The sequence below is a fragment of the Natrix helvetica genome (assembly GCF_964273705.1).
Source record: "Natrix helvetica genome assembly, chromosome: 5".
Taxonomy (NCBI): domain Eukaryota; kingdom Metazoa; phylum Chordata; class Lepidosauria; order Squamata; family Natricidae; genus Natrix; species Natrix helvetica.
In genome coordinates this window covers 3254026-3278404 of record NC_138551.1, presented here as the reverse complement: position 1 = coordinate 3278404, position 24379 = coordinate 3254026, and the positions used below count along the sequence as shown (strand labels likewise).

Here is a 24379-nt window from a genome sequence, read left to right as displayed (position 1 = left end):
GATGGAACGTTGAGACTTTTCCTTTCTGGCGTTCGAACTCTGACGTCACTGGTTTGGACTGGGCGCGCGCTCCAGCGGGGTTTCATCTGACGTTGTAAACTTATTTTATTTGTTTTATTTATTTCTTTTCTTTTATTATTTATTTATTTCACTTATTTTATTTTATATTTTATTTATTTCACTTATTTTATTTATTATTTATTATTTGTTTTATTTATTTATTTTCCATATTTTATTTATTATTTATTATTTGTTTTATTTATTTATTTTACTTATTTTATTTATTATTTATTATTTGTTTTGTTTATTGTATTTATTTCACTTATTTTATTTATTATTTATTATTTGTTTTATTTATTTATTTTACTTATTTTATTTTACTTATTTTATTTATTTTACTCATTTTATTTATTTGTTTTGTTTTGTCAACCGTGTATGAGATAACATGCATACGTATAAACATGATTTTGGATACATGAAATGGATACGAATAAAAAGGAACATTAGGACGGTGCTGGTGCGCTTATGCACGCCCCCCTTAGGAATGGGGTGAGGTCGACAGCAGACAGTCAGAGGTTAAAGTTTTGGAAGTTTGGGGAAGAAACCACAGAGTCAGGTAGAGCATTCCAGGCATTGACCACTCTGTTGTTGAAGTCGTATTTTCTGCAATCAAGTTTGGAGCGGTTTAGCTTGAGTCTGTATCTATTGTTTGCCTATGTATTATTGCGGTTGAAGCTGAAGTACAATACAGTACAATAGTAGAGTTGGAAGGGACCCCGGAGGTCTTCTAGTCCAACCCCCTGCTTAGGCAGGAAACCCTATACCGGTTTCAGACAAATAGCTATCCAACATCTTCTTAAAAACCTCCAGTGTTGGGGCATTCACAACTTCTGGAAGCAACTTCTGTTCCACTGATTAATTGTTCTCACTGTCAGGAAGTTTCTCCTCAGTTCTAAGTTGCTTCTCTCCTTGATTAGTTTCCACCCATTGCTTCTTGTTCTACCCTCAGGTGCCTTGGAGAATAGTTTGACTCCCTCTTCTTTGTGGCAACCCCTGAGATATTGGAACAATGCTATCATGTCTCCCCTAGTCCTTCTTTCTCTTAAGCTAAACATACCCAGTTCCTGCAACCGTTCTTCATATGTTTTAGTCTCCAGTCCCCTAATCATCTCTGTTGCTCTTCTCTGCACTCTTTCTAGAGTCTCCACATCTTTTCTACATCGTGGTGACCAAAACTGGATGCCGTATTCCAAGTGTGGCCTTACCAAGGCCTTATAAAGTGGTATTAACACTTCACGTGATCTTGATTCTATCCCTCTGTTGATGCAGCCTAGGACAGTGTTGGCTTTTTTGGCAGCTGCTGCACACGGCTGGCTCATATTTAAAGTAGTCATTGACAGGTAAACTGCCCAGAGAGAGTGTTGTAAAACACTATGAGACAGTATATAAATCAAAGTTCTATAAGTCTAAATGGCTTATCTATTGGACTGCCTTCTCGTAACTAAAATAGAATAACAGAGTTGGAAGGGACCTTGGAGGTCGTCTAGTCCAACCCCCCATTCAGGCAGGAAACCCTACATCACTTCAGTCAAATGGTTATCCAACATCTTCTTAAAACCTTTCATTGTTGGAGCATTCACTACTTTTGGAGGCAAGTTGTTCCACTGGTTAATTGTACTCTCCCTGGGCTGTGATAGAGCTGCAGAGCTAATAAGCAGGGGCTGGAGGGGAGACCACCGGGAAATCCCAGGGCTGTGAATTGACCTGATGACTGATGATCCGCTTTGTTTGCCAAGATGGGTTTTTTTGGGGGGAGAATGGCAGATTTTTGGAGTCACCAGGAGTGTCTAATGAGATTATGACTGATTGGATCACATTAGATTAACACAGTTGGAAGGGACCTTGGAGGTCATCTAATCCCCCCGCCCAAACAGGAGACCCTACACCATTTCTGACTGATGGCAGTCCAGTCTCTTCTTGAAAGCTTCCAGGGATGAAGCTCCCACAACTTCTGAAGGCAACTTTTGTTCCATGGGTTGATTGTTCTCCCTGTCAGAAAATTCCTCCTTATTTCCAGGTTGAATCTCTCCTTGTTCAGTTTCCATCCATTATTCCTTGTCCGGCCTTCGGGTGCTTTGGAGAATAGCTTGACCCCCTCCTCTCTGTGGCAGCCCCCCAAATATTGGAAGACGCTCTCGTGTCTCCCCTGGGTCCTTCTCTTCCCTAGACTAGCCATGCCCGGTTCCTGCAACCGTTCATTGTATGTTTTAGCCTCCAGTCCCCTCATCATCCTAGTTCTAGCAGAGTTTCAACTTTCCCTGGAGTGCAGAGCTAATAAGCAGGAGCCAGAGACCACCAGGAAATCCCCGGGCTGTGAATTGACCTGATAACTGATGATCCGTATTTATTTATTTATTCTGTCATGTTCATGTAGTGTATATTAGAGGTGGTGACCCTTTGAGAGCTGGAGGCAATGAAATTTCATTTTAATGTATGCCGATTAGTGTGTATTCAAAGTGACATTAAAGTTATTCTAAGTTCTTTGCAAGACAGTTTAGGGATTTGGGGGCCTTTGAAGTCTCCAGGAATGTCTAAGGCAGGGGTGTCCAAACTTGGAAACTTTAAGACTTGTGGACTTCAACTCCCAGAATTCCCCAGCCAGCATGGCTGGCTGGGGAATTCTGGGAGTTATTTATTTATTTCTATTTATTTCTTAGATTTTTAGACCGCCCCTCTCCCAAAAAGGGACTCGGGGCGGTGTACAGTCAATAATAAAAACATTCACAATAATTAAATACGTTTAAACTACATTTAAGATACATTGGAGGAGGAAATAGACTGTGCTAAGAAATAAATAATTCTAATCTTAAAACATCACAAATAAAACCCCAACCCTAAAATAAAATAAATCCCTGGGAGGTACAGCTAAGAAAGTGCCAGGCCAGCTGATTGAAACAGGTGAGTCTTTAACTTTTGCCGGAAGGAACGGAGGTCGGTGGTAGTTCGAATGTCTGGGGGGAGGTCATTCCAGAGGGTTGGGCCCATCACAGAGAAGGATCTACTCCTAGGTGTCGCCCGCTGGCATTGACTAGCAGACGGCACCAGGAGCAGTCCCTCCCTGTGTGAGCGGATAGGTCGCAGGGACGTGTGTGGTAGGATGCGATCCTGCAGGTAACTAGGTCCACTGCCATGGAGCGCTTTAAAGATGGTGATCAATACCTTGAAACGCACCCGAAAGGCCACAGGTAGCCAGTGCAGCTCGCGCAGGAGAGGTGTTACGTGGGAGTAACGTGTACGTCCCATAATAGCCCGCGCGGCTGCATTCTGAACTAGCTGCAGTCTCCGGATGCGTCCCAAGGGAAGCCCCATGTAGAGAGCATTGCAGTAGTCCAGGCGAGACGTCACCAGCGCATGAGTGACCGTGCGCAGGGCACTCCGGTCCAGTAGGGGGCGCAATTGGCGCACCAGGCGAACCTGGTGGAACGCCCCCCTTGCCACGGCTGCCACATGGTCCTCCATTGACAGCCGGGCATCAAGGAGGACGCCCAAATTGCGCGCCCGCTCCACAGGGGACAATTGTTCGCCCCCTATGGCCAGCGATGGAGTCAGCTGGCTGAACCGAGGTGCCGGTAACCACAGCCACTCGGTCTTGGAGGGGTTGAGTTTGAGTCTGTTGTCCCCCATCCAGACCCCGATGGCTTCCAAACACCGGGACATCACTTCGACAGCCTCGTTGGGGTGGTTTGGGGTTGAAATATACAGCTGAGTATCATCAGCGTAAAGATGGTACTCAACCCCAAAACCACGGATGATCTCACCCAGCGGCTTCACATATGCGTTGAACAGGAGAGGCGAGAGGACCGACCCCTGTGGCACCCCACAAGTGAGTGGCCTCAGGGACGATCTCTGCCCCCCTGTCAACACACATTGCTTCCGGTCGGAGAGGTAGGAGCCGAACCACCGCAAAACGGTGCCTCCGACTCCCATCCCCTCCAACCGGCGCAATAGGATACCATGGTCGATGGTATCAAAAGCCGCCGAGAGGTCTAATAGGACCAGGATAGAGGAGCAACCCCTATCTCTGGCCCTCCAGAGATCATCAACCAACGCGACCAAGGCTGTCTCAGTGCTGTGCCCGGGTCGGAAGCCGGACTGGCGCGGGTCTAGATAGTCGGATTCGTCTAGGTGTCGTGGGAGCTGCTGCGCCACCACATTCTCAACAACCTTCGCCAAGAAGGGGAGGTTGGAGACTGGACGATAGTTAGCTAGCTCCATTGGGTCGAGCGCAGGCCTCTTGAGCAAGGGTCTCACCACCGCCTCTTTCAAGGCGGTTGGTAAGTATCCCTCACTCAGTGAGGCGCTCACCAGGCCCAGGAGCCAGCCTCGTGTCACCTCCCAGGCTGCCAGTACCAGCCAGGAGGGGCACGGGTCCGTTAAACAAGTGGTGGGTCGCAGCCGTCCACGCAGCCTGTCCAAATCCTCGGGGGCAACAGAGTCAAACTCCTCCCAGAATGGTCTCTCAAGACTCGCTGTTGGCGGCTCGTCTGGTCCACTGACGGAGGTCCACCCGCTCCGGATCTGATCGATTTTGTCCTGAAGATATTCCCCAAACTCCTCTGCTCTACCCTGTAAGGGTGTCTCCCGCGCCCCCTGCGATAAGAGGGAGCGAGTCACCCTAAACAGGGCGGCAGGGCGGTTATCCGCGGACGCAATAAGAGCAGCACAATGTCTACGTTTGGCTGCTCTTATTGCCACAAGGTAAGTCCGCAAATAGGCTCTTACCTGTGTTCGGTCAGATTCGGAGCGCGAGGATCTCCATCTGCTCTCTAGACGTCTCCTGTGGCGCTTCATCACCCTGAGTTCCTCAGTAAACCAAGGAGCCCGGGTGGGTCGATGCCGCAGGAGAGGTCGCAACGGCGCAACCCGGTCCAAGGCCCCAGTCGTCGCCCTATTCCAGGCAGTCACTAGGTCCTCGGAACGGGAGCGGGACAAGGCTACAGGTATTGGCCCAAGCTCCGTCAGGAATCTATCAGATTCCATCAGGTGCCTGGGGCGGTACCAGTTTATAGAGTCTGGTTCCGCCTCCTCGCGGTGGGGGATAGCGCCAGGGAAGTCCAGCCGGAGGGATGAGTGGTCTGACCATGACAGGGGCGTGATAACTAAATCCCCTATTCCCAGATCACTCGTCCACTGTTCAGATACAAAAATGAGGTCCAGTGTGTGGCCCCCTTCGTGAGTGGGGCCCTGCACTAATTGGGTCAGGTCCATGGCCGTCATGGAAGCCATGAACTCCCGAGCCACCTCGGAAGCCGCTCCCGTTGACGGCAAGTTGAAGTCCCCCATGACCAAAAGTCTGGGAGTCTCAACTGCCGTCGCTGAGATTAGCTCGAGGAGCTCGGGCAGGGCTGCTGATGCATAGCGAGGAGCCAAGTATACAATCAGCAAGCCCCACTGCCTCCCTGGGCCCCAACTCACACCAAGGGACTCACACCCGGGTATCTGAGGAACAGTGAACTCCCTCGGCTCTAAACATTCCCGCATAACCACCGCCACCCCGCCACCCTTACCCAGGGCCCGAGGCTGATGGAATGCTCGAAAACCCGGTGGGCACATTTCCACGAGGGGTAAACCACCCTCGTGGCCCAACCAGGTCTCCGTTATCCTTGCAAGGTCTAGCTCCCCCTCTGAGATCAACTCATTAATGAGGGGGGCCTTGTTGATGACAGACCTTGCGTTGCAAAGCATCAGCCGCAGGCCCTGGCTCTGTAGCACCTGTCCACCTAGACTGCAGGGGTTGGTACAAGCGACCGGGCGTAACCAGCAGCCGCGGTCTCCCAACCGACCTTGGGATCTTATCCTGTCCTCGCATCCCCTCCTCCCCGCAACCGTTGTAATAGGACAACCCTCTGCTTTCGTGACCTTTATATTCCCCCCCTCCACCGCGTCCCCGTCCTTCCTGGACTCACCCGTCTGTCCGGCTCTGGCCCTCCTCCCGGTCTGATTAATCCTCCCCCCCACCCTGGGACCCCCTAAAAAAGATAAAAAACAGTTTACTAAAAATCCCCTTAGCTTCCGATTCCTGCACCTCTCGGGGTCCACGAACCCGTCCTCGAGGCGGGCCCTTGAAAGAGCCAAGGGCCAAGCCTGCGAGAGAGGGGCCTCCCGCAGGCGGAGCAAGTCTAACCTCGAATACGTTATTAAAAGTCCCAATAGGGTAAGGTACTGATAAAACAAAGTTGATAGGTCATAGCCGGCGGGCTAGGGTCTCAATAAAGGACCAGAGTCTTAAAGTCTAGATGGTAAATCATAGTAAGTAAATTATATTAAGTAAAGTCTGGATGGTAACTTCAGAGGAAGATGGTAGGTAATAGATGGTAGATAGATGGTAAATAATGTCTAGGTGGTAACTGGATGGTAAATCCTAGTAAGTAAATCATAGTAAGTAGAGTCTGGATGGTAACTTCAGAGGTAATGGTAGGTAATAGATGGTAAATAGATGGTAAATGATGTCTAGGTGGTAACTAGATGGTAACTTCAGAGGAAGGGGGGGAGATGGGAGGTAGTCAAGTGTTGCAAATGGTGGGGAGAGGCAAAGATGGTAAGTGGGAGAAAGATGGTTCACATGGCCCCAGGTGAATAAAAATTCCTTAATGGGCGGGGGGGCCTTCTTGTCCTAATTGTTTATGCTGGGCAGCTGCTCAGACCTGTCCATGGCTCCAAGTGCCAGCTCAGGCTGCTCAAGCCTGTCCATATCCCCAAGCCATGATCTCCAATGGCCTCTAATGGCCTCCAGGCTCCAAATCCTCCCCAGCCATAATTCCAGCCATAATTCCAGGGCCTCACCGATGTCTTTGGTGCCTCACCGATGTCTTTGGTGCCTCTCCAGTGCTCTCCGACACTCCATCACTCCATTACTTCTTCCTTGTTCCTCCCTGTGCCCCCAATGCTGGTAATGGCCCTCCGGTGCCTCAGGTAACTCTCTGGGGGCTCTCCGAGGTTCCTTCCCTTTGTTCCTTTCTCTTTTTTTTTTTTTTTTTTATTTTCCGGCTTTTCGGCTTTTTGAATTTGCCGGCGTCAGCGCTGCCCGCGCAGCCGCACTGCGCCGTCGCCATCTTCACAGGCTTCTTCCCAGCCGATTGCCGCTTACGACCTCCAACTCCTTCCTGCTCTCTGGTCTTCACCGACCACCCTGGAGGGCCGAAACTGGCCCAAAACAAGCCAGGGTGGTCGGGCTATCAACTCTCAGCCCCCTCTGATGGCATAGGGCCGGTTACAGTCCTTATCCGGTCGGGCGCTCCATAGTTCGACTCCGGAGCTCAGGAGGCGACCGCCATGGTCGGAAGCTCCTCCTCCTCCCCTGTCCACAAGTCTTAAAGTTCCCAAGTTTGGACACCCCTGGTCTAAGGAGATCATGACTGATTAGGGGACTAGAAGCTAAATGCTTTGACTCAACGCTGAAGGCGCACGGAATGCTGTTACCTGGTCCCTATTTTTTTTATAAAAAGTTTTTTATTTTTAATTTTTTTAATTAAATTTTATTTACAAACATGTGAAATACACACACAAAACGTAGATGTACACCACATTTACACAATGCAATAGGAACAGGAGCTTCCTGTTCTTTTTAATAGCAATTGCCAATCGATATCGCTCACCTTATATTGTTTCCCCTTCTATTATGTTTCATTTGCATTTCTCCATTCTTAACTTTTTATTTTATTTTTGTTCTATAATAAAAAAGTTCTTTTGTGAACAGGCTGTTGTCCGGATTCCCCCTTTAACATTTCCACAAACACATACTTCATTTTACACTTTTTTTCCAATTTTAGCTGTACTACTTTTCTTCTTGTATTTTCCAATTTCTAATTTTTACCATGTTTAAATGATATCACTTTTTTCCCTTTTCTCTTTAGAGATAAATCAACTTATCATTTCTTTTTCATCTATTATCAATTAGCAACTTATGTCTTCAAATTCAATTTTTTATATGATCAGTATTTAACTGAATTACTTTATACATTTATAAGTATTAGTATAGTTCACACACATCCTACTTTACAACTTACTGTTACCTTGCTTACAGTATTTCATTTCATTCTACTAATCCATTACCATTCTACTTATCTCCTATTCCTAAATTTTCTTTTCTCTTTTTCTTACAATACAATACTATACAATAGCAGAGTTGGAAGGGACCTTGGAGATCTTCTAGTCTAACCCCCTGCCTAGGGAGGAAACCCTATACCGTTTCAGACAAATGGCTATCCAACATCTTCTTAAAGACTTCCAGTGTTGGGGCATTCACAGCTTCTGGAGGCAATTTCTGTTCCACTGATGAATTGTTCTGACTGTCAGGAAATTTCTCCTCAGTTTTAAGTTGCTTCTCTCCTTGATTAGTTTCCACCCATTGCTTATTGTTCTACCCTCAGGTGCCTTGGAGAATAGTTTGACTCCTTCTTCTTTGTGGCAACCCCTGAGATATTGGAACAATGCTATCATGTCTCCCCTGGTCCTTCTTTTCATGAAACGAGACATACTCAGTTCCTGCAACAGTTCTCCATATGTTTTAGTCTCCAGTCCCCTCATCATCTTTGTTGCTCTTCTCTGCACTCTTTCTAGAGTCTCCACATCTTTTCTACATCGTGGTGACCAAAACTAGATGCCGGATTCCAAGTGTGGCCTTACCAAGGCCTTATAAAGTGGTATTAACTCTTCACGTGATCTTGATTCTATCCCTCTGTTGATGCAGCCTAGAATTTAACTGGTTGTCCACTAGGACTCCAAGATCCCTTTCACAGTTACTCCTATTGAGCAAGGTACCACCTGTACTGTACCTGTGCATTCCATTTTTCTTGCCTAAATGTGGAACCTTACTCTTTTCACCATTGAATTTCATTTTATTAGATAGTGCCCAATGTTCAAGTTTGTCAAGATCCTTCTGTATCTTAAGCCTGTCTTCTGGAGTGTTGGCTATTCCTGCCAGCTTGGTGTCATCTGCAAATTTGATGAGTTCCCCATTTATTCCCTCATCCAAATCATTGATGAAGATGTTGAAGAGTACTGGGCCCAAAACAGAGCCTTGGGGTACTCCACTGCATACTTCCCTCCATGTAGATGCAGTTCCATTGAGGACTACGCGTTGAGTGCGGTTGGTCAGCCAGTTACCAATCCATCTGGTGGTGATGCTGTCTAACCCACATTCTTCTACTTTATCTAGTAGTAGGTTATGGTCTACCTTATCAAAAGCCTTACTGAAGTCCAAGTAAACTATATCGACGGCATTCCTCTGATCCACTAATTTTGTCACATTATCAAAGAATGCAATAAGATTAGTCTGGCATGATCTGTTTTTGACAAATCCATGTTGGCTTTTGGCTATTACTTTGTTTGCTTCTAGGTGTTCGCAAATTCGTTGCTTGATTATTTTTTCCAGAATCTTTCCTGGTATTGAGGTCAGGCTGATAGGTCTGTAGTTTCCTGGATCTAATTTTTTCCCTTTTTTGAAGATGAGAACCACATCAGCTCTTTTCCAGTCCTCTGGTAGTTCCCCGGTGTTCCAGGATCTCTGAAAGATTTAGTTCAGTGGTTCTGAGATCTCGTCTGCTAGTTCCTTCAGAACCCTGGGGTGTAATCCATCCGGTCCTGGTGATTTGAACTCATCTAGGGTAGACAGGTGCTCACTACTATTTTCTTCCCTATTTCAACTTGTGTTCCTAATCTGATTTTTGTGGTGCTGTTTTTGAAAGGTTGAATTGTTTTATCCCTTTGTGTAAAGACAGATGCAAAAAATGAGTTAAATAGTTCTGCTTTCTCCCTGTTGCTTTTCACCTTCTTGCCACTTTCTCCTAGCAATGGACCAATTGTTTCCTTAACCTGTTTCTTGTTTTTAACATGTTGGAAGAAGCTTGTTTTGTTATTTTTTACTTTTGTGGCAAGTCTTTCTTCATTGTGAGCCTTAGCTTTCCTCATTTCATCTTTACAGGCTCGGGCTATTTGCTGATATTCTGCCTTAGTTATGTCCCACTCTTTCCCCTTTTTATACTTATATTTTTGGTCTTTCAATTTGTCAGAGAGTTCTTTATGCAGCCATGCTGGTTTCTTTTGGGAGCTGTTATTTTTCTTCTTCATTGGTATTGTGCTAGACTGGGCTTTTGTAATCTCATTTTTCAAAATTTCCCAAGCTTCTTGAGTTGTTTTCCCCTTGAGGATTCTCATCCATGGAATTTTTCCCAAGCTCTCCCTAAGTTTATTGAAATTAGCTTTCTTAAAGTCCAAGACTCTAGTTTGACTTTGTTCTACTACTTGTGTTTGCATAATGTTGAATTCCAATATTGCATGGTCACTTGCCCCCAGGGTTCCTGTGGCTTCAATACCTTCTATCATTTCCTCTCTGTTAGTGAGAATTAAGTCCAATATGGCTGATCCCCTTGTTCCCTTCTCTACTTTTTGGGAAACAAAGTTGTCTGCTAGGTTTGTTAGGAACCTGTTGGATCTTCTATTTGGTGCAGAGTTTGTTTCCCAGTTGATGTCAGGGTAGTTAAAATCCCCCACTACTATTGTGGTGTGCTTCCTAAATACCTTAGTTAGCTGACTAGCAAAAAGTTCATCTACTTCCTCTGCTTGGTTGGGTGGCCTGTAGTATAGACCTATGGCAATGTCATTTCCCCCACAACCTTTAATATTGACCCAAATGCATTCAAGATAGTTCTCATCATTGTTGTGCTCTATTTCTGTAGAGACGTAGTTATTTCTTATATATAGTGCAACTCCACCTCCTCTTTTATTTGGTCTATTTCTTTTAAATAATTTAAATCCTTCTAGCTGTATCTTCCATTTGTGGGTTTCATCCCACCAAGTTTCTGTAATGGCAACAATATTGTATCTGCCCTCATTTTCTTGAATTTCTAATTTACCCTGTTTATTCCTCATACTCTGTGCATTGGTGTATAGACATTTGAGTTCATTTTGATTGACCTTGTGTTTACTGTCTACATAACCTGTGTTATGCCTGACTGCCCCTATTTTCTTGCCACTTGTATGATTCATGCACATGGTATGGCAATCACTATTAAATGCTTGGTTTTGCTTGACAGCGGGAGTGATAATCTTACCCACACACACATCTATGTTACATGCATTTATAACCCTATGAATTTTAGTTTGCTGGGTTCAGAAATGTTCTGTATCAATTAATTCTCTGTCCCCGCTGTTCAGTTTAAATGTTTATCCAGAAAAATCTGTGAATTTAATGCCAAGTAACTCAGTCCCTTTCTTGGATGGGTGCAACCCATCTCTTGTACAGTTCTTCTTTTTGTAAGTCATATCTTTTCTTCTGAGTTTTTCCTATCGCTTTCCGATCACTCCGCTAGTGGTTCCTATTTGTTCTACTTGCATTTTTTACGTGCTTTCGAACTGCTAGGTTGGCAGAAGCTGGGACAAGTAACGGGAGCTCCCTCCGTTACGCGGTGCTAGGGATTCAAACCGCTGACCTTTCTGATCGACAAGCTCAGTGTCTTAGCCACTGAGCCACCACGTCCCTCTGAGTCATCGTGTCCCCCTCTTAGGAAGCTCGTAAGCGTGGCTAGTTTGGCATTAATTTGGCATAGTCCAGAGAAAAGAAAAAAAATATATTTGATAATTTTTCTAAATCTATCTTTGTCATTTGGGAGATCGGGGACTGAAAAGCAAACTTTCCCACTTTTAGTGGTCCAATGACCACTAAAACCAAAAGCCTCCCCCCCCCCCCCAACTGCTGGAATGAGGAAACACCAGGATATCTTTTTAATCAAAAGCGTTTTTATTCATGAACACGGAAGGAATCAGAAGGAAGCGAGACTCTGAAAATGAACCAAGGAGGGGAAACCCCAGCCTTGATCCCCTTAGTAATTTAACAGCCAAAAATAATAGAATCATGGAATGGAAAGATTAAAAGCCACCATCAGAGGTCATCTAGTCCAACCCACTTTCCCAGTGCAGGGTTCTACCACTATAGCATTCCTGCCAACCCTTTGTCTGCTGAGAAAAAAAAATAGTTTTATTTTCTTCACACCTGGATGGGAGAGAGGGCCAATTGTGGGTTTCCATCTATACAAGCAACATTTTCACCAGGTGAGGTTAAAAAAAATAGGAGATGCATTCACACAACCCTTTTGGCTTGGTGAGTGTTAACCTTGACTAGGGTTTTTATTTATTTATTTGCATCCCTTTGGCTGCACGAACCCATCGTACGTGGTTAGTTTAGGATTCCGTGTATTGTACGAATCCAGAAAATTCAGCTACTCGTTCAGAGTGTTGTGGGAATGCTGCCCTTATGTTTATCAGCTGATTCTGCAGTTCTTGCTTGCAACATGTGAATTCAAAAAGATGTAAAATGTCCCAGATTCTGAAAGAGAAAATCATTGCAGAGGGGGGGAGGGAGGGAGAGGAATGGGGGAGAGAGAGGGAGGGGGAGAGAGAGAAATAGAGGGAGAGAGAGAGAAAGAAAGAGGGAGGGAGAGAGAGAGAAACAGAGGGGGAGAGAGAGAAATGGAGAGAGAGAAAGAGAGGGAGGGAGGAAGAGAGAAACGGTGAGGGAGAGAGAGAAAGAGGGAGAGGGAGAGAGGGGGAGAGGAGGGAGAGAGAGAGAAAGCGAGGGAGAGAGGGAGAGAAAGCGAGGGAGATAGAGATCATTTCTTGTCTCCTTGACTTACACACACAATTGGGAACAACATTTCTGTTGTTAAGCAAGGCCGTTTTTAAATGACTCACACCTGATTTTATAACCTTTTTTGGTCACGATTGTTAAACAAATCACTGCAGTTGTTAAGAGAATCACACGGTCGTTAAGCGAAGCTGGCTTCCTCCGTTGACTTTGCTTGCCGGAACCCCAGCTGGGAAAGTCGCAAATGGTAATCACGCAATCCTGGGATGGGCACCGGTTCCCAAGTTCCCAAATGACTATAGGGGGGGGGGGGGCTGTGACAGTCATAAGTGTGAGGACTGGCCAGAAGTCACTTTTTCAGAGCTGTCGTAACTTTGAATGTTCGCTAAACGAATGGTTGTAAGCTGAGGATCGCTTGTAGTTTCATTGGTTGGGCCAGGTATGAGAGATGAACTTAGCCAATCGTGGTGTAATGTGGGATTCAGGCGGTTTGCACGTTTATGCGAACCGGTTGTTAAATTATTTGAATGCCATCCCTGGTGATGCCATCTAGTATTGCACAACAGACCCACAAAAGCTTTAAAACAATGTCACCTGCGTTTCACAGGGCTCTGCAGCCCCTCCTCAGCTGTTCTGTAAGAGGAGAACAATCCTGGGGTTGAAGAAGCCACACCTGAGCTCTCATGGGCCAAACTTAGTCTCATCTTGGGCAGGAATGAAAAAGAGCATCAAGCCCGACGGAGTGCGGGGGGGGGGGGGGGACAGGTCAGCCTTGGATGCCCCTCCCTGCCTTGTCAATTGGCTCAACCAGGAAACCTGCTTTTAAAACAATCCATGCCAGGTTGGGGAGTTCTTTCATTTGCTATTTTATTTTTATTGTCAGGCTGGCCTCTGGCGGTTGAGATCCTGGGGGGCAGCAGAACAAGTCTTAAAATCTGCCTGAAATGGCTCTTGGTTATTTTCCAGCAGTGTTCCTTTTACTCTTACTGGAAACTGCCAAGATTACGGGTAAGTGCCTTTAAGATCCTTGGGAAAAGCGACAGAGGGAGGAAGGGTGGGGGGGGGAGAGGAAGAGCGAGAGAGGGAAGGAGAGAGGAAAAGAAAGAGATGGGGGAGGGGGAAGAAGAGAGGGAGGGGAAGAGGAAGAGAGAGAGAGGAAAAGGAAGAGATGGGAAACGGAAGGGAGAGAGGGAGGGAAGGAGAAGGAGAGGGAGAGGGAGAGGAAGAGAGAGGGAGGGGGAGAGGAAGAGATGGAGAGGGAAAGGAAGGGAGTGGAAAAGGAAGAGAGGGGGAAAGGAAGGGAGGGAGAAGGAGAGAGGGAGGGAGAAGGAGAAGAAGAGATAGGGAAAGGGAGGGAAAGGGAGAGGGAGAGGAAGGGAGCGAAGAAAAGAAAAGGAAGAGATGGGGAAAGGAAGGGAGAGAGGGAGGGAAGGAGAAGGAGAGATTGGGAGGAAGAGAGGCAGAGGGAGAGGAAGAGAGGGAGAGGAAGGGAGGGAGGGAGTGGGAAAGGAAGGGAGGGAGACGGAGGGAGGGAGGGAGAGTGAGAGGAAGAGATGGAAAGGGAGAGAGGGAGGGGGAGAGGAAGAGAGAGGGGGGAGAGGGGAAAAGAAAGAGATGGGAAGAGGGAGGGAAAGAGCTATACTATTTCCACCATTCCAGACAAATGGCTGTCCAGTCTCTTCTTAAAAGCCTCCAGTGATGAAGCAACCACAACTTCTGAAGGCAGGTCTTTCCACTGATGAATTGTTGGCCAACCCAAGAGTTGGTCAACACGAGTGTTGGTCAACCCAAAAGTGACTGTCTCTTTTCTTTTAAGGGGAAGCCACAACCAAGCCCTCAACTTCTCTTCCAACAAAGCTACATCCTTTTGCATCTGTGGCTGACACCAATAGTGGCATGAAAGCTACCACACCACCAGAAGATACCACGGGATCCCTCCCTTCTTCCGTGGCTCTCCTCTCTGACATGACCCATCCGTGGAGCACCAATGGAGAAACAACTCTTCCTGGAGGAGCTACAACACCCCCCTCCTCTTCCTCACCTGAAGGGTCCACCATGGTGGGCACCCATGGTGTCTCTCCAGCTCCTTCATCCCTTGCAGGGACCTCCATCTCCAGCACTGGGTTTGGAGGTCCTTCAGAAGTAGGGACCACTCACGCAGCAGAGCCGACCATGCTTCTCCTCAGCTCCACCACAAAGGAAGTGAACTCCAGCCCTCCTTCTCCAACTCTCCAGAACAAGAAGACATCTGAAGGCCTATTGACCTCCACCACAGAGGAGGTGAACTCCAGTCCTCCTTCCCCAACTCCCTTGGACAAGAGGACATCTGAAGGCCTATTGACCTCCACCACAGAGGAGGTGAACTCCAGTCCTCCTTCCCCAACTCCCATGGACAAGAAGACATCTGAAGGCCTATTGACCTCCACCACAGAGGAGGTGAACTCCAGTCCTCCTTCCCCAACTCCCTTGGACAAGAGGACATCTGAAGGCCCATCGACCATCATCTCCATCATGACACAAGAAGAATCCACAAGCAAGAAACATATTAGTTTGCCTCCTTTTACCACCGAGACAATGAAAACTTCCCCCTTGTCAGTTCCCCTTCCTACTCCAACTGCAGCAACCTCCATACTTCTTCCTCATACCTCTTCCTCACCTGAACGGTCTACTCCTGCTGGCACCTCAGGTGTCTCTCTGGCTTCTTCATCCCTTGAAATGACCTCCACCTCCAGCACTGGTTTTGGAGGTCCTTCAGAAGCAGGGACCATTCACCCGGCAGAGTCAACCATGCTTCTCCTCAGCTCCACCACAGAAGTAATGAACTCCAGCTCTCATTCCCCAACTCTCTTGGACAAGAGGACATCTGAAGGCCTATTAACCTCCACCACAGAAGAGATGAACTCCAGCCCTCGTTTCCCAACTCCCTTGGACAAGAGGACATCTGAAGGCCTATTGACCTCCACCACAGAAGAGATGAACTCCAGCCCTCGTTCCCCAACTCCCTTGGACAAGAGGACATCTGAAGGCCTATTGACCACCACAGAAGAGATGAACTCCAGCCCTCGTTCCCCAACTCCCTTGGACAAGAGGACATCTGAAGGTCTGTTGACCACCACAGAAGAGATGAACTCCAGCCCTCGTTCCCCAACTCTCTTGGACAAGAGGACATCTGAAGGCCTATTGACCTCCACCACAGAAGAGATGAACTCCAGCCCTCGTTCCCCAACTCCCTTGGACAAGAGGACATCTGAAGGTCTGTTGACCACCACAGAAGAGATGAACCCCAGCCCTCATTCCCCAACTCCCTTGGACAAGAGGACATCTGAAGGCCTATTGACCTCCACCGCAGAAGAGATGAACTCCAGCCCTCGTTCCCCAACTCCCTTGGACAAGAGGACATCTGAAGGCCTATTGATCACTATAGAAGAGATGAACTCCAGCCCTCGTTCCCCAACTCCTCAGGACAAGATGACATCTGAAGGCCCACTGACCACTGTCTCCACCACCTCACAAGCAGAAACCACGAGTGAAAAGCATCCTAGTTCTCCTCCTCTCACAAGTGAGACAATTAGGACCTCCCCGTGGTTTCCTCTTCTTACTTCAACACTAGAGACCTCCATGCCTACAAGTGTCCTTTCTGGAGACACAACCAGCTCTTCAGAAGTGACCACAGGTTCTAAGGTTGAGATCACCAGTGGGAGGCAGGGAACCTCTTCCTCCTCAACTTCCTCTTTAGTTACTCAAGACAGACGCACCTCGAAAGCTACGTCCACTGGTCTTCTGTCTTCTAACTCAGGAAGGACCAGCCTGGGACTATCTGCTCCATCCTCCACCAATCCCACAAGTGGAAGTCCTGCCACCACCTTGAAAGTCCTTTCTTCCACCCCAACATCTCCCTCAGCTTCAACGAGTCTCCCTCACACGCCAGGTAAGCGTCCCTCCTGTCTGAACGCTTGAATTCTTCTAAATTCAAAAAAGGTCCAAGGCACCTAACAACTCCCATTTTCAAAATTTCCCTTCAGCTGCTGGCTCAGTTCAGCTCCAGATTAGGACCAGATTAAATCCTCAATCCCAGGTTGTATTTATCAGGCGAGGTGTGGTCAGAAAATGCCCACAAACCGATTCCTTCCGAACAATCTGTTAAAAGGGGTTGAAATAGGTCCTATGATGGCGAATCTCACCGTGACCCCTACACATGTGACCCCCCCCACTGCCCCGTGCATGCACGCATGGCTTTCTTGGAGCCTGGGGGGTGCGAAAACGGCCTCGCCGCTCCCCCAGATGCCCTTCAACCTGTTTCCCAATTTCCGGTGGGCTCTGTAGGTCCGTTTTTCGCCCTCCCCGGGCTCCAGAGATTTTTCTAGGAGCTTCTGGAGGGCAAAAAACGACCCAACACGCAAAGCAGAAGTTCGGGAATGGACTTCTGGATTGCCTGTTGGGATTTATTTATTTATTTATTTATTATTAGCGTTTATATACCGCCCCCTCTCCCGAAAGGGACTCGGGGCGGTGTACAGTCCGTATTAAAATACAACAGATTAAAACGTAGAAATAACTATATAAATACATGTCTAAGAGGAGGGTAAAATATGGCAAACTGTACAGTATAATAAATAAATCAATACAAAAGTTTAAAATATCAAGTTAAATTTAAAACAATATCCCTCTAAAAACCAGAAGAATGTGTATGCCAGGAGGTAGACGTTAAAGTTATGCCAAACCAGCCAGTCGGAACAGGTGTGTTTTCAGTTTCTGTCGGAAGGAGCGGAGGTCAGTAGTGGTTCTAATATCGGGGGGGAGGTCATTCCAGAGGGTTGGGCCCATCACAGAGAAGGCCCTACTCCTTGGAGTCGCCCGTTAGCATTGCCTCGTGGACGGCACCAGGAGAAGGCCCTCCCTGTGAGAGCGGATTGGCCGCAGGGATGTATGTGGGAGGATGCGATCCCGCAGGTAACTAGGCCCTATGCCATGGAGCGCTTTAAAGATGGTGATCAAAACCTTGAAACGCACCCGAAAGACCACAGGTAGCCAGTGCAGCTCGCGCAGGAGAGGTGTTACGTGGGAGCACCTAGTACTCCCCATGACTACCCGCGCGGCTGCGTTCTGGACTAGCTGCAGTCTTCGGGCGCGTCCCAAGGGAAGCCCCATGTAGAGAGCGTTACAGTAGTCCAGGCGAGACGTCACCAGTGCATGAGTGACTGTGCGTAGGGCATCACGGTCCAGAAGGGGGCGCAATTGGCGCACCAGGCGAACCTGGTGGAACGCCCCCCTTGCCACGGCTGCCACATGATCATCCATTGACAGCCGGGCGTCTAGGAGGACGCCCAAATTGCGCGCCCGTTCCACAGGGGGCAATTGTTCGCCCCCTATGGCCAGTGATGGAATCAACTGGCTGAACCGAGGCGCCGGTAGCCACAGCCACTCAGTCTTGGAGGGGTTGAGTTTGAGTCTGTTGTCCCCCATCCAGACCCCGACGGCCTCCAAACACCGGGACATCACTTCGACAGCCTCGTTGGGGTGGCTTGGGGTTGAGATGTACAACTGAGTATCATCAGCGTACAGATGGTACTCAACCCCAAAACCACGGATGATCTCACCCAGCGGCTTCACGTATGTTGAACAGAAGGGGCGAGAGGACCGACCCCTGCGGCACCCCACAAGAGAGTGATCTCGGGGTTGACCTCTGCCCCCCAGTCAACACATATTGCATCCGGCCGGAGAGGTAGGAGCCGAACCACCGTAAAACGGTGCCTCCAACTCCCATCCCCTCCAGCCGGCGCAGTAGGATACCATGGTCGATGGTATCAAAAGCCGCTGAGAGGTCTAATAGGACCAGGATAGAGGAGCAACCTCTATCTCTGGCCCTCCAGAGATCATCCACCAACGCGACCAAGGCTGTCTCGGTGCTGTGCCCGGGTCGGAAGCCGGACTGGCGTGGGTCTAGATATACGGATTCGTCGAGGTGACGTGGAAATTGCTGCGCCACCACATTCTCAACAACCTTCGCTAAAAAGGGGAGGTTGGAGACTGGACGATAATTAGCTAGCTCCGTTGGGTCAAGTGAAGGCCTCTTGAGCAGGGGCCTCACCACCGCCTCTTTCAAGGCAGTCGGTAGGGAACCCTCGCTCAATGAGGCGTTCACCAGGCCCAGAAGCCAGCCTCGCGTCACCTCCCAGGATGCCAGTACCAACCAGGAGGGGCACGGGTCCATTGAACATGTGGTGGGTCGCAGCCATCCACGCAACCCGTCTAAGTCCTCGGGGGCAACAGAGCCAAACTCCTCCCAGAGTGGGCTCACAAGACTCACTGATGTCGGCTCGTCCGGTCCACTGAGGGGGGCCCATCCGCTCCGGATCTGAGCGACTTTGTCTTGCAGATATTCCCCAAACTCCTCTGCTCTTCCCTGCAAGGGTGCCTCCCGCGTCTCCTGCGACAGGAGAGAGCGGGTCACCCTAAACAGGGCGGCAGGGCGGTTATCCGCAGACGCAATGAGAGCGGCACAATGTCTACGTTTGGCCGCTCTCAATGCCACAAGGTAGGTCCGTAAATAGGCTCTTACCTGTGTTCGGTCAGATTCGGAGCGTGAGGATCTCCACCTGCTCTCTAGACGTCTCCTATGGCGCTTCATCACCCTAAGCTCCTCGGTATACCATGGAGCCCGGGTGGGTCGTTGCCGTAGGAGAGGTCGCAGAGGCGCAACCCGGTCCAAGGCCCCCGCCGTCGCCCTATTCCAGGCGTCGACTAGGTCCTCCGACCGAGCGCGGGTCAGGGCTACAGGTAGTGGCCCAAGTTCCGTCTGGAACCTATCCGGTTCCATCAGGTGCTTGGGGCGGTACCAGCTTGGAGAGGCTGGCTCCGCCTCCTCGCGGTGGGGGGTAGCGGAAGGGAAGTCGAGCCGGAGACATGAGTGATCTGACCATGACAGGGGAGTAATGACTAAGTCCCCTCTTCCCAGATCACTCGTCCACTGTTCAGATACAAAAATAAGGTCCAGTGTGTGACCGCCCTCGTGTGTGGGGCCCTGAATTAATTGGGTCAGGCCCATGGCTGTCATGGAAGCCATGAACTCCCGAGCCACCTCAGATGCTGCTCCCGTCGACGGCAGGTTGAAGTCCCCCATGACCAAAAGCCTGGGGATCTCAACCGCCGTCTCTGAGATCAGCTCGAGGAGCTCGATGTTTTTCTCCTTCAGGAGGGTCAAAAACTACTCAGTGGGCAAACTGGAAGTCCGCTCCTGAACTTCCAGTTTGCGCGTTGGGTAGTTTTTGCTCTCCAGAGGCTTCAGGGAATCCTCCGGAGAGCGAAAATCAAGGGCAAAAAAACGGTCGAAAATCAAGGCCGAAAATCAGCTGGCCAGCACGCGCTTGTCTGATGTGCGCTCAGAAATGGCTCCGTGTGCCACCTTTGGCACATGTGCCATAGGTTTGTCATCACAGAAATAGGATGTAGAATTAAGGAGCATTCAGATAGTTCTTGATTTACAGCCTTGTGACAGTTGTTAGACTGTCGAACTTACTAGACTGTGTTGTTTCTGTGTCTCATCTATATAAAATAAAAGCCAAATGCCACTCACTCATCATGAAATATCCAGCATTGTAAAGCCTACAAACTTGAAATTCAGCTTCGCTGTTTGTTCCTCTTGGCTTCTAGGTGCTCGCTAAGAAAGGATTTGTCGAAATGACCATCAGCTCATCAGTATTTCTTACACAGGATTATGTTAACATGCGTCAATGCTAAGCAGTTAGACGTTCTACTCATCCTCCCCACCTGAAAAGAACTCTGTTCCAACTGCCAGTTGCCTTATATTAACACGCTCTGATGCTAAGGAGTTAGACATTCTACTCCCCCTCCCCACCTGAAAGGAGCTCTGTTCCAACTGCCCATTGCCTTATATTAACACGCTGTGATGCTAAGGAGTTAGACATTCTACTCCCCCTCCCCACCTGAAAGGATCTCTGTTCCAACTGCCTGTTGCCTTATATTAACACGCTCTGATGCTAAGGAGTTAGACATTCTACATTAATTTTCAAGCTTTAAGTATCAAGCCCGATCACATAGCTTTGTAGCAAAGCATGAGTATCCAGCTAGTATAATATATGTGGGTAGATGCATAATTTTGTATAAGTGAATCACTGCAGCTGTTAAACTAGTATCACGGTCGTTAAGTGAATGCAGTTTCCCCATTGACTTCGCTTGTCAGAAGGTTGCAAAAGGGGACCACTTGACCCCGGGATACTGCCACCGTCATAAATATGAACCAGTTGCCAAGCGGACAAACGTTGATCAGGTGATCGTGGGGATATTATGCCAGTCCTAAGTGTAAAAAACAGCCATAAATGACTTTTTTTCAGTGACGTTGTAAGACTGGTCACTAAACAAACAGTTGTAAGTCAAGGACTACCTTAATTATTATTTTTTTCTGTGTTTGCTCCCTGCAGCAAGGACTCGCTTCTTCCTGTCGGTGAGATTCAGCACGCAGTTAAACATCACGGATCCTTCCGTCACTCTTGCAGTGCGAAAGTGGGTAAGGCTTCACAACACACCTGGAAAAATGTCCGTAGAGATTCTCAGTCATGGTTGTCCCAAAGGTGCCTTTTCAGGAGGCAACTGGACTTTCTAGTTTTTCTTTTGAAGACATTTCGCTTCTCCTCCAAGACGCTTCTTCAGTTCTGACTGGATGGTGGGGAAGGGGAGGATTTATATCCTTTGCAGACAGCTGGTCATTTGCAACCTTTTAGAGGGTCGTTGACGCCACTTGGAGGTTTTATCTGTGTCCTCAGGGGTCACCTGAGTGGTGCAAATGGTTCCTGTAGTCTGCAATTTTGTTTCCTCTGCAAATCCATCCCTCCTCCCACCCTAATCCAAGCGTCTTCATCCCAAATTGTACAGCTAAAAAATCCGTAGAGATTCTCCATCATCCAGGTCACGGTTGTCCCAAAAGTGCTTTTTCAGGAGACCTCTGCACTTCTTCGTTTTTTTTCTTTGAAGACGTTTCGCTTCTCATCCAAAAAGCTTCTTCAGCTCTGACTGGATGGTGGGCAATGGAAGATTTTACACTCCTTGCAGACAGCTGGTCATTTGCCTCCTTTTAGAGGGTCATTGAAGCATTTTTCAGAGAAAATTTTCCAGAGGAAAAAAGAAAGAAAAAAATTGCAGACCAAAGGAACCATTTGCACCACTCAGGTGACCCTGAGGACACAGAGAAACCTCCAAGTGGCCTTAATGACCCTCTAAAAGGATGCAAATGACCAGCTGTCTGCAAGGAGGATCAATCCTTCCCTTCCCCACCATCCACTCAGAGCTGGAGAAGCTTCTAGGATGAGAAGTGAAATGTCTTCAAAAAGAAAAACAAAGAAGTCCAGTTGCAGAAAAAAAGAAAGAAAGAAAATAAGAAAGAAAGAAAAAGAAAGAAAGAAGGAAAATAAGAAAGAAAGAAAGAAAGAAGGAAAATAAGAAAGAAAAAAGAAAATAAGAAAGAAAGAAAGGAAGGAAGAAAAAGAAAGGAAGGAAGAAAAAGAAAGGAAGAATGAAAAAAGAAAGGAAGAAAGAAAAAAGAAAATAAGAAAGAAAAAGAAAGGAGGAAAGAAAGAAGGATAGAAAGAAAGAAAGAAAGAAAGAAAGAAAGAAAGAAAGAAAGAAAGAAAGAAAAAAGAAAAAAAGGGGAAACATTTCTGTCCGGGTTTTCCAAGTAAACCCCTATAAGGTAGTCCTCCACTTACAACAGTTCATTTAGTGACTGTTCAAAGTTACAACAGCACTGAAAAAAGGGACTTATGACCATTTTTCACACTTATGACCATTGCTGCATCCTTGTGGTCACTTGATCAAAATTCAGATGCTTGGCAACTGGCTCATACTTATGACGGTTGCAGCATCCCGGGATTGGGCGATCCCCTTTTGTGACCTTCTGACAAGCAAAATCGATGGGGAAGCCAGATTCGCTTAACAACCGGGTGACTAACTGATCCACTGCAGTGATTCACTTAATAACCGGGGCAAGAAAGGTTGTAAAATGGGCCAAAACTCACTTAATGGTATAAATTTTGGCCTTAGCTGTGGTCGTAAGTTGAGGTCTGCCTGTAAAAGCAAGAACACCTCTGATGATGGAGCACCCACTATTTCTGGTGGCAAGCTGTTCCACTGGTTAATTATTCTCGCTTTCAGAAAATGCCTCCTTAGTTCCAGCTTGCTTCTCTCCTTGGTTCATTTCCATCCCATTATTCCTTGTCTGGCCTTTAGATGCTTTAGAGAATAGATACAGATAGATACAGATACAGATTAATAAAGTTGGAAGGGACCTTGGAGGTCATCTAGTCCAACCCCCTGCCCCAGCAAAAGACCCTACCCCATTTCTGACAGGTGGCAGTCCAGTCTCTTCTTGAAAGCTTCCAGGGATGAAGCTCCTACAACTGCTGAAGGCAACTTCTCTTCCATGGGTTGATTGCTCTCCCTGTCAGAAAAATTTCTCCTTATTTCCAGGTTGAATCTCTCCTTGGTCAGTTTCCATCCATTATTCCTTGTCCGGCCTTCGGGTGCTTTGGAAAACAGCTTGACCCCCTCCTCTCTGTGGCAGCCCTTCCCTCAAATATTGGAAGATGCTCTCATGTCTCCCCTGGTCCTTCTCTTCCCTAGACTAGCCATGCCCAGTTCCTGCAACCATTTATTGTATGTTTTGGTCTCCAGCTTCCTAATCATATTCAGATTAATAGAGTTGGAAGGGTCCTTATAGGTCATCTAGTCCAACCCCTGCCCAAGCAGAAGACCCTACCCCATTTCTGAGAGATGACAGTCCAATCTCTTCTTGGAAGCTTCCATGGATGAAGCTCCCACAACTTCTGAAGGCAACATCTGTTCCATGGATTGATTGTTCTCCCTGTCAGGAAATTTCTCCTTATTTCCAGGTTGAATTTCTCCTTGGTCAGTTTCCATCCATTATTCCTTCTCTGCCCTTCGGGTGCCTTGGAAAATAGCTTGATCCTCTTCCTCCTCTCTGTGGCAGCCCCTCAAATATTGGAAGATGCTCTCCTGTCTCCCCTGGTCCTTCTCTTCCCTAGGCTAGCCATGTCTCTCTTTTTTCTTTTTTCATTATTTTTCCTTCCTTTCTTCCTTCCATCCCTCTCTGCCTTCCTCTTTCTTTCTTTTTCTTTCTCTTCCCTAGACTAGCCCTGCCCAGTTCCTGCAACCGTTCTTTATACAGTTTAGCCATTTGAGCATCATGGAGCATCAATCTCACATAAAAATATCATGTTGCTCTTTCTTCTTTTTTCCCTTCCAGCTTGATGAGGAACTGCAGTCAAGATTTCCTGTTGGCAGCTTCAACCTGGCCTGGATTGGCTAGCAAAGACGTTGCAAAAGAACAATGCTCAGAAAGCTACCAGTTGGTGACGCTTTTGGATCAATGCACCGTAATAACATACATAATCATGGATATTCAGCTTTTTTTTCAATCTTATTTTTCATGGCGGCCGATTCCAAGACTCCACAAATGCTCTGTTCAAATTGCGTGAAAACTCAAGGGTCAAATTCTCCCTTGTGGTGCGAAACGTACAAAATCAACAGGTTGGCTGCATTCACACAACACCCAGCCCTTCAGACTGTCTCTGCATAACTTGCTAAGCGAGGTTAGCTCCTCTCTGTCTTAAATTCCTTTTATGGGCTGAGCAACCTGGACAGAAAATCCAGCCGGTCGGGTAAGATTACAGCTTAATATGTTGAATAAATAAATAGCCGAATGTTATA

At 47.6% G+C, this 24379-nt stretch overlaps 1 protein-coding gene across 3 annotated transcripts; it reads left to right on the top strand.

The window, feature by feature from the left end:
- The first annotated feature begins 32 nt into the window (after nucleotides 1-32).
- Nucleotides 33-24379, top strand: MUC20 (mucin 20, cell surface associated). 3 transcript variants are annotated; one of them, XM_081956046.1, is made up of 6 exons: nucleotides 33-51; nucleotides 13524-13648; nucleotides 14457-15893; nucleotides 15969-16568; nucleotides 21079-21164; nucleotides 23916-24379. In XM_081956046.1, exons 2-6 carry the CDS (start codon nucleotides 13585-13587, stop codon nucleotides 23976-23978), a joined length of 2250 nt encoding a protein of 749 aa, XP_081812172.1. In that variant the 5' UTR covers nucleotides 33-51; nucleotides 13524-13584; the 3' UTR covers nucleotides 23979-24379. The 3 variants fall into 3 exon arrangements, with proteins under 3 accessions (XP_081812172.1, XP_081812173.1, XP_081812174.1); XM_081956047.1 differs by lacking the exon at nucleotides 33-51 and adding an exon at nucleotides 12704-12887; XM_081956048.1 differs by lacking the exon at nucleotides 33-51 and having other exon boundaries at nucleotides 13146-13648; nucleotides 16122-16568.

Excerpts from the sequence above, each read along its gene's own strand:
- MUC20 (XM_081956046.1), top strand. The coding sequence starts at position 13,585 with ATGGCTCTTGGTTATTTTCCAGCAGTGTTCCTTTTACTCTTACTGGAA. Across the intron at positions 13,649-14,456 it reads GGAAACTGCCAAGATTACGG|GGGAAGCCACAACCAAGCCC; the intron begins GTAAGTGCCTTT and ends TTTTCTTTTAAG. Across the intron at positions 16,569-21,078 it reads GAGTCTCCCTCACACGCCAG|CAAGGACTCGCTTCTTCCTG; the intron begins GTAAGCGTCCCT and ends TGCTCCCTGCAG.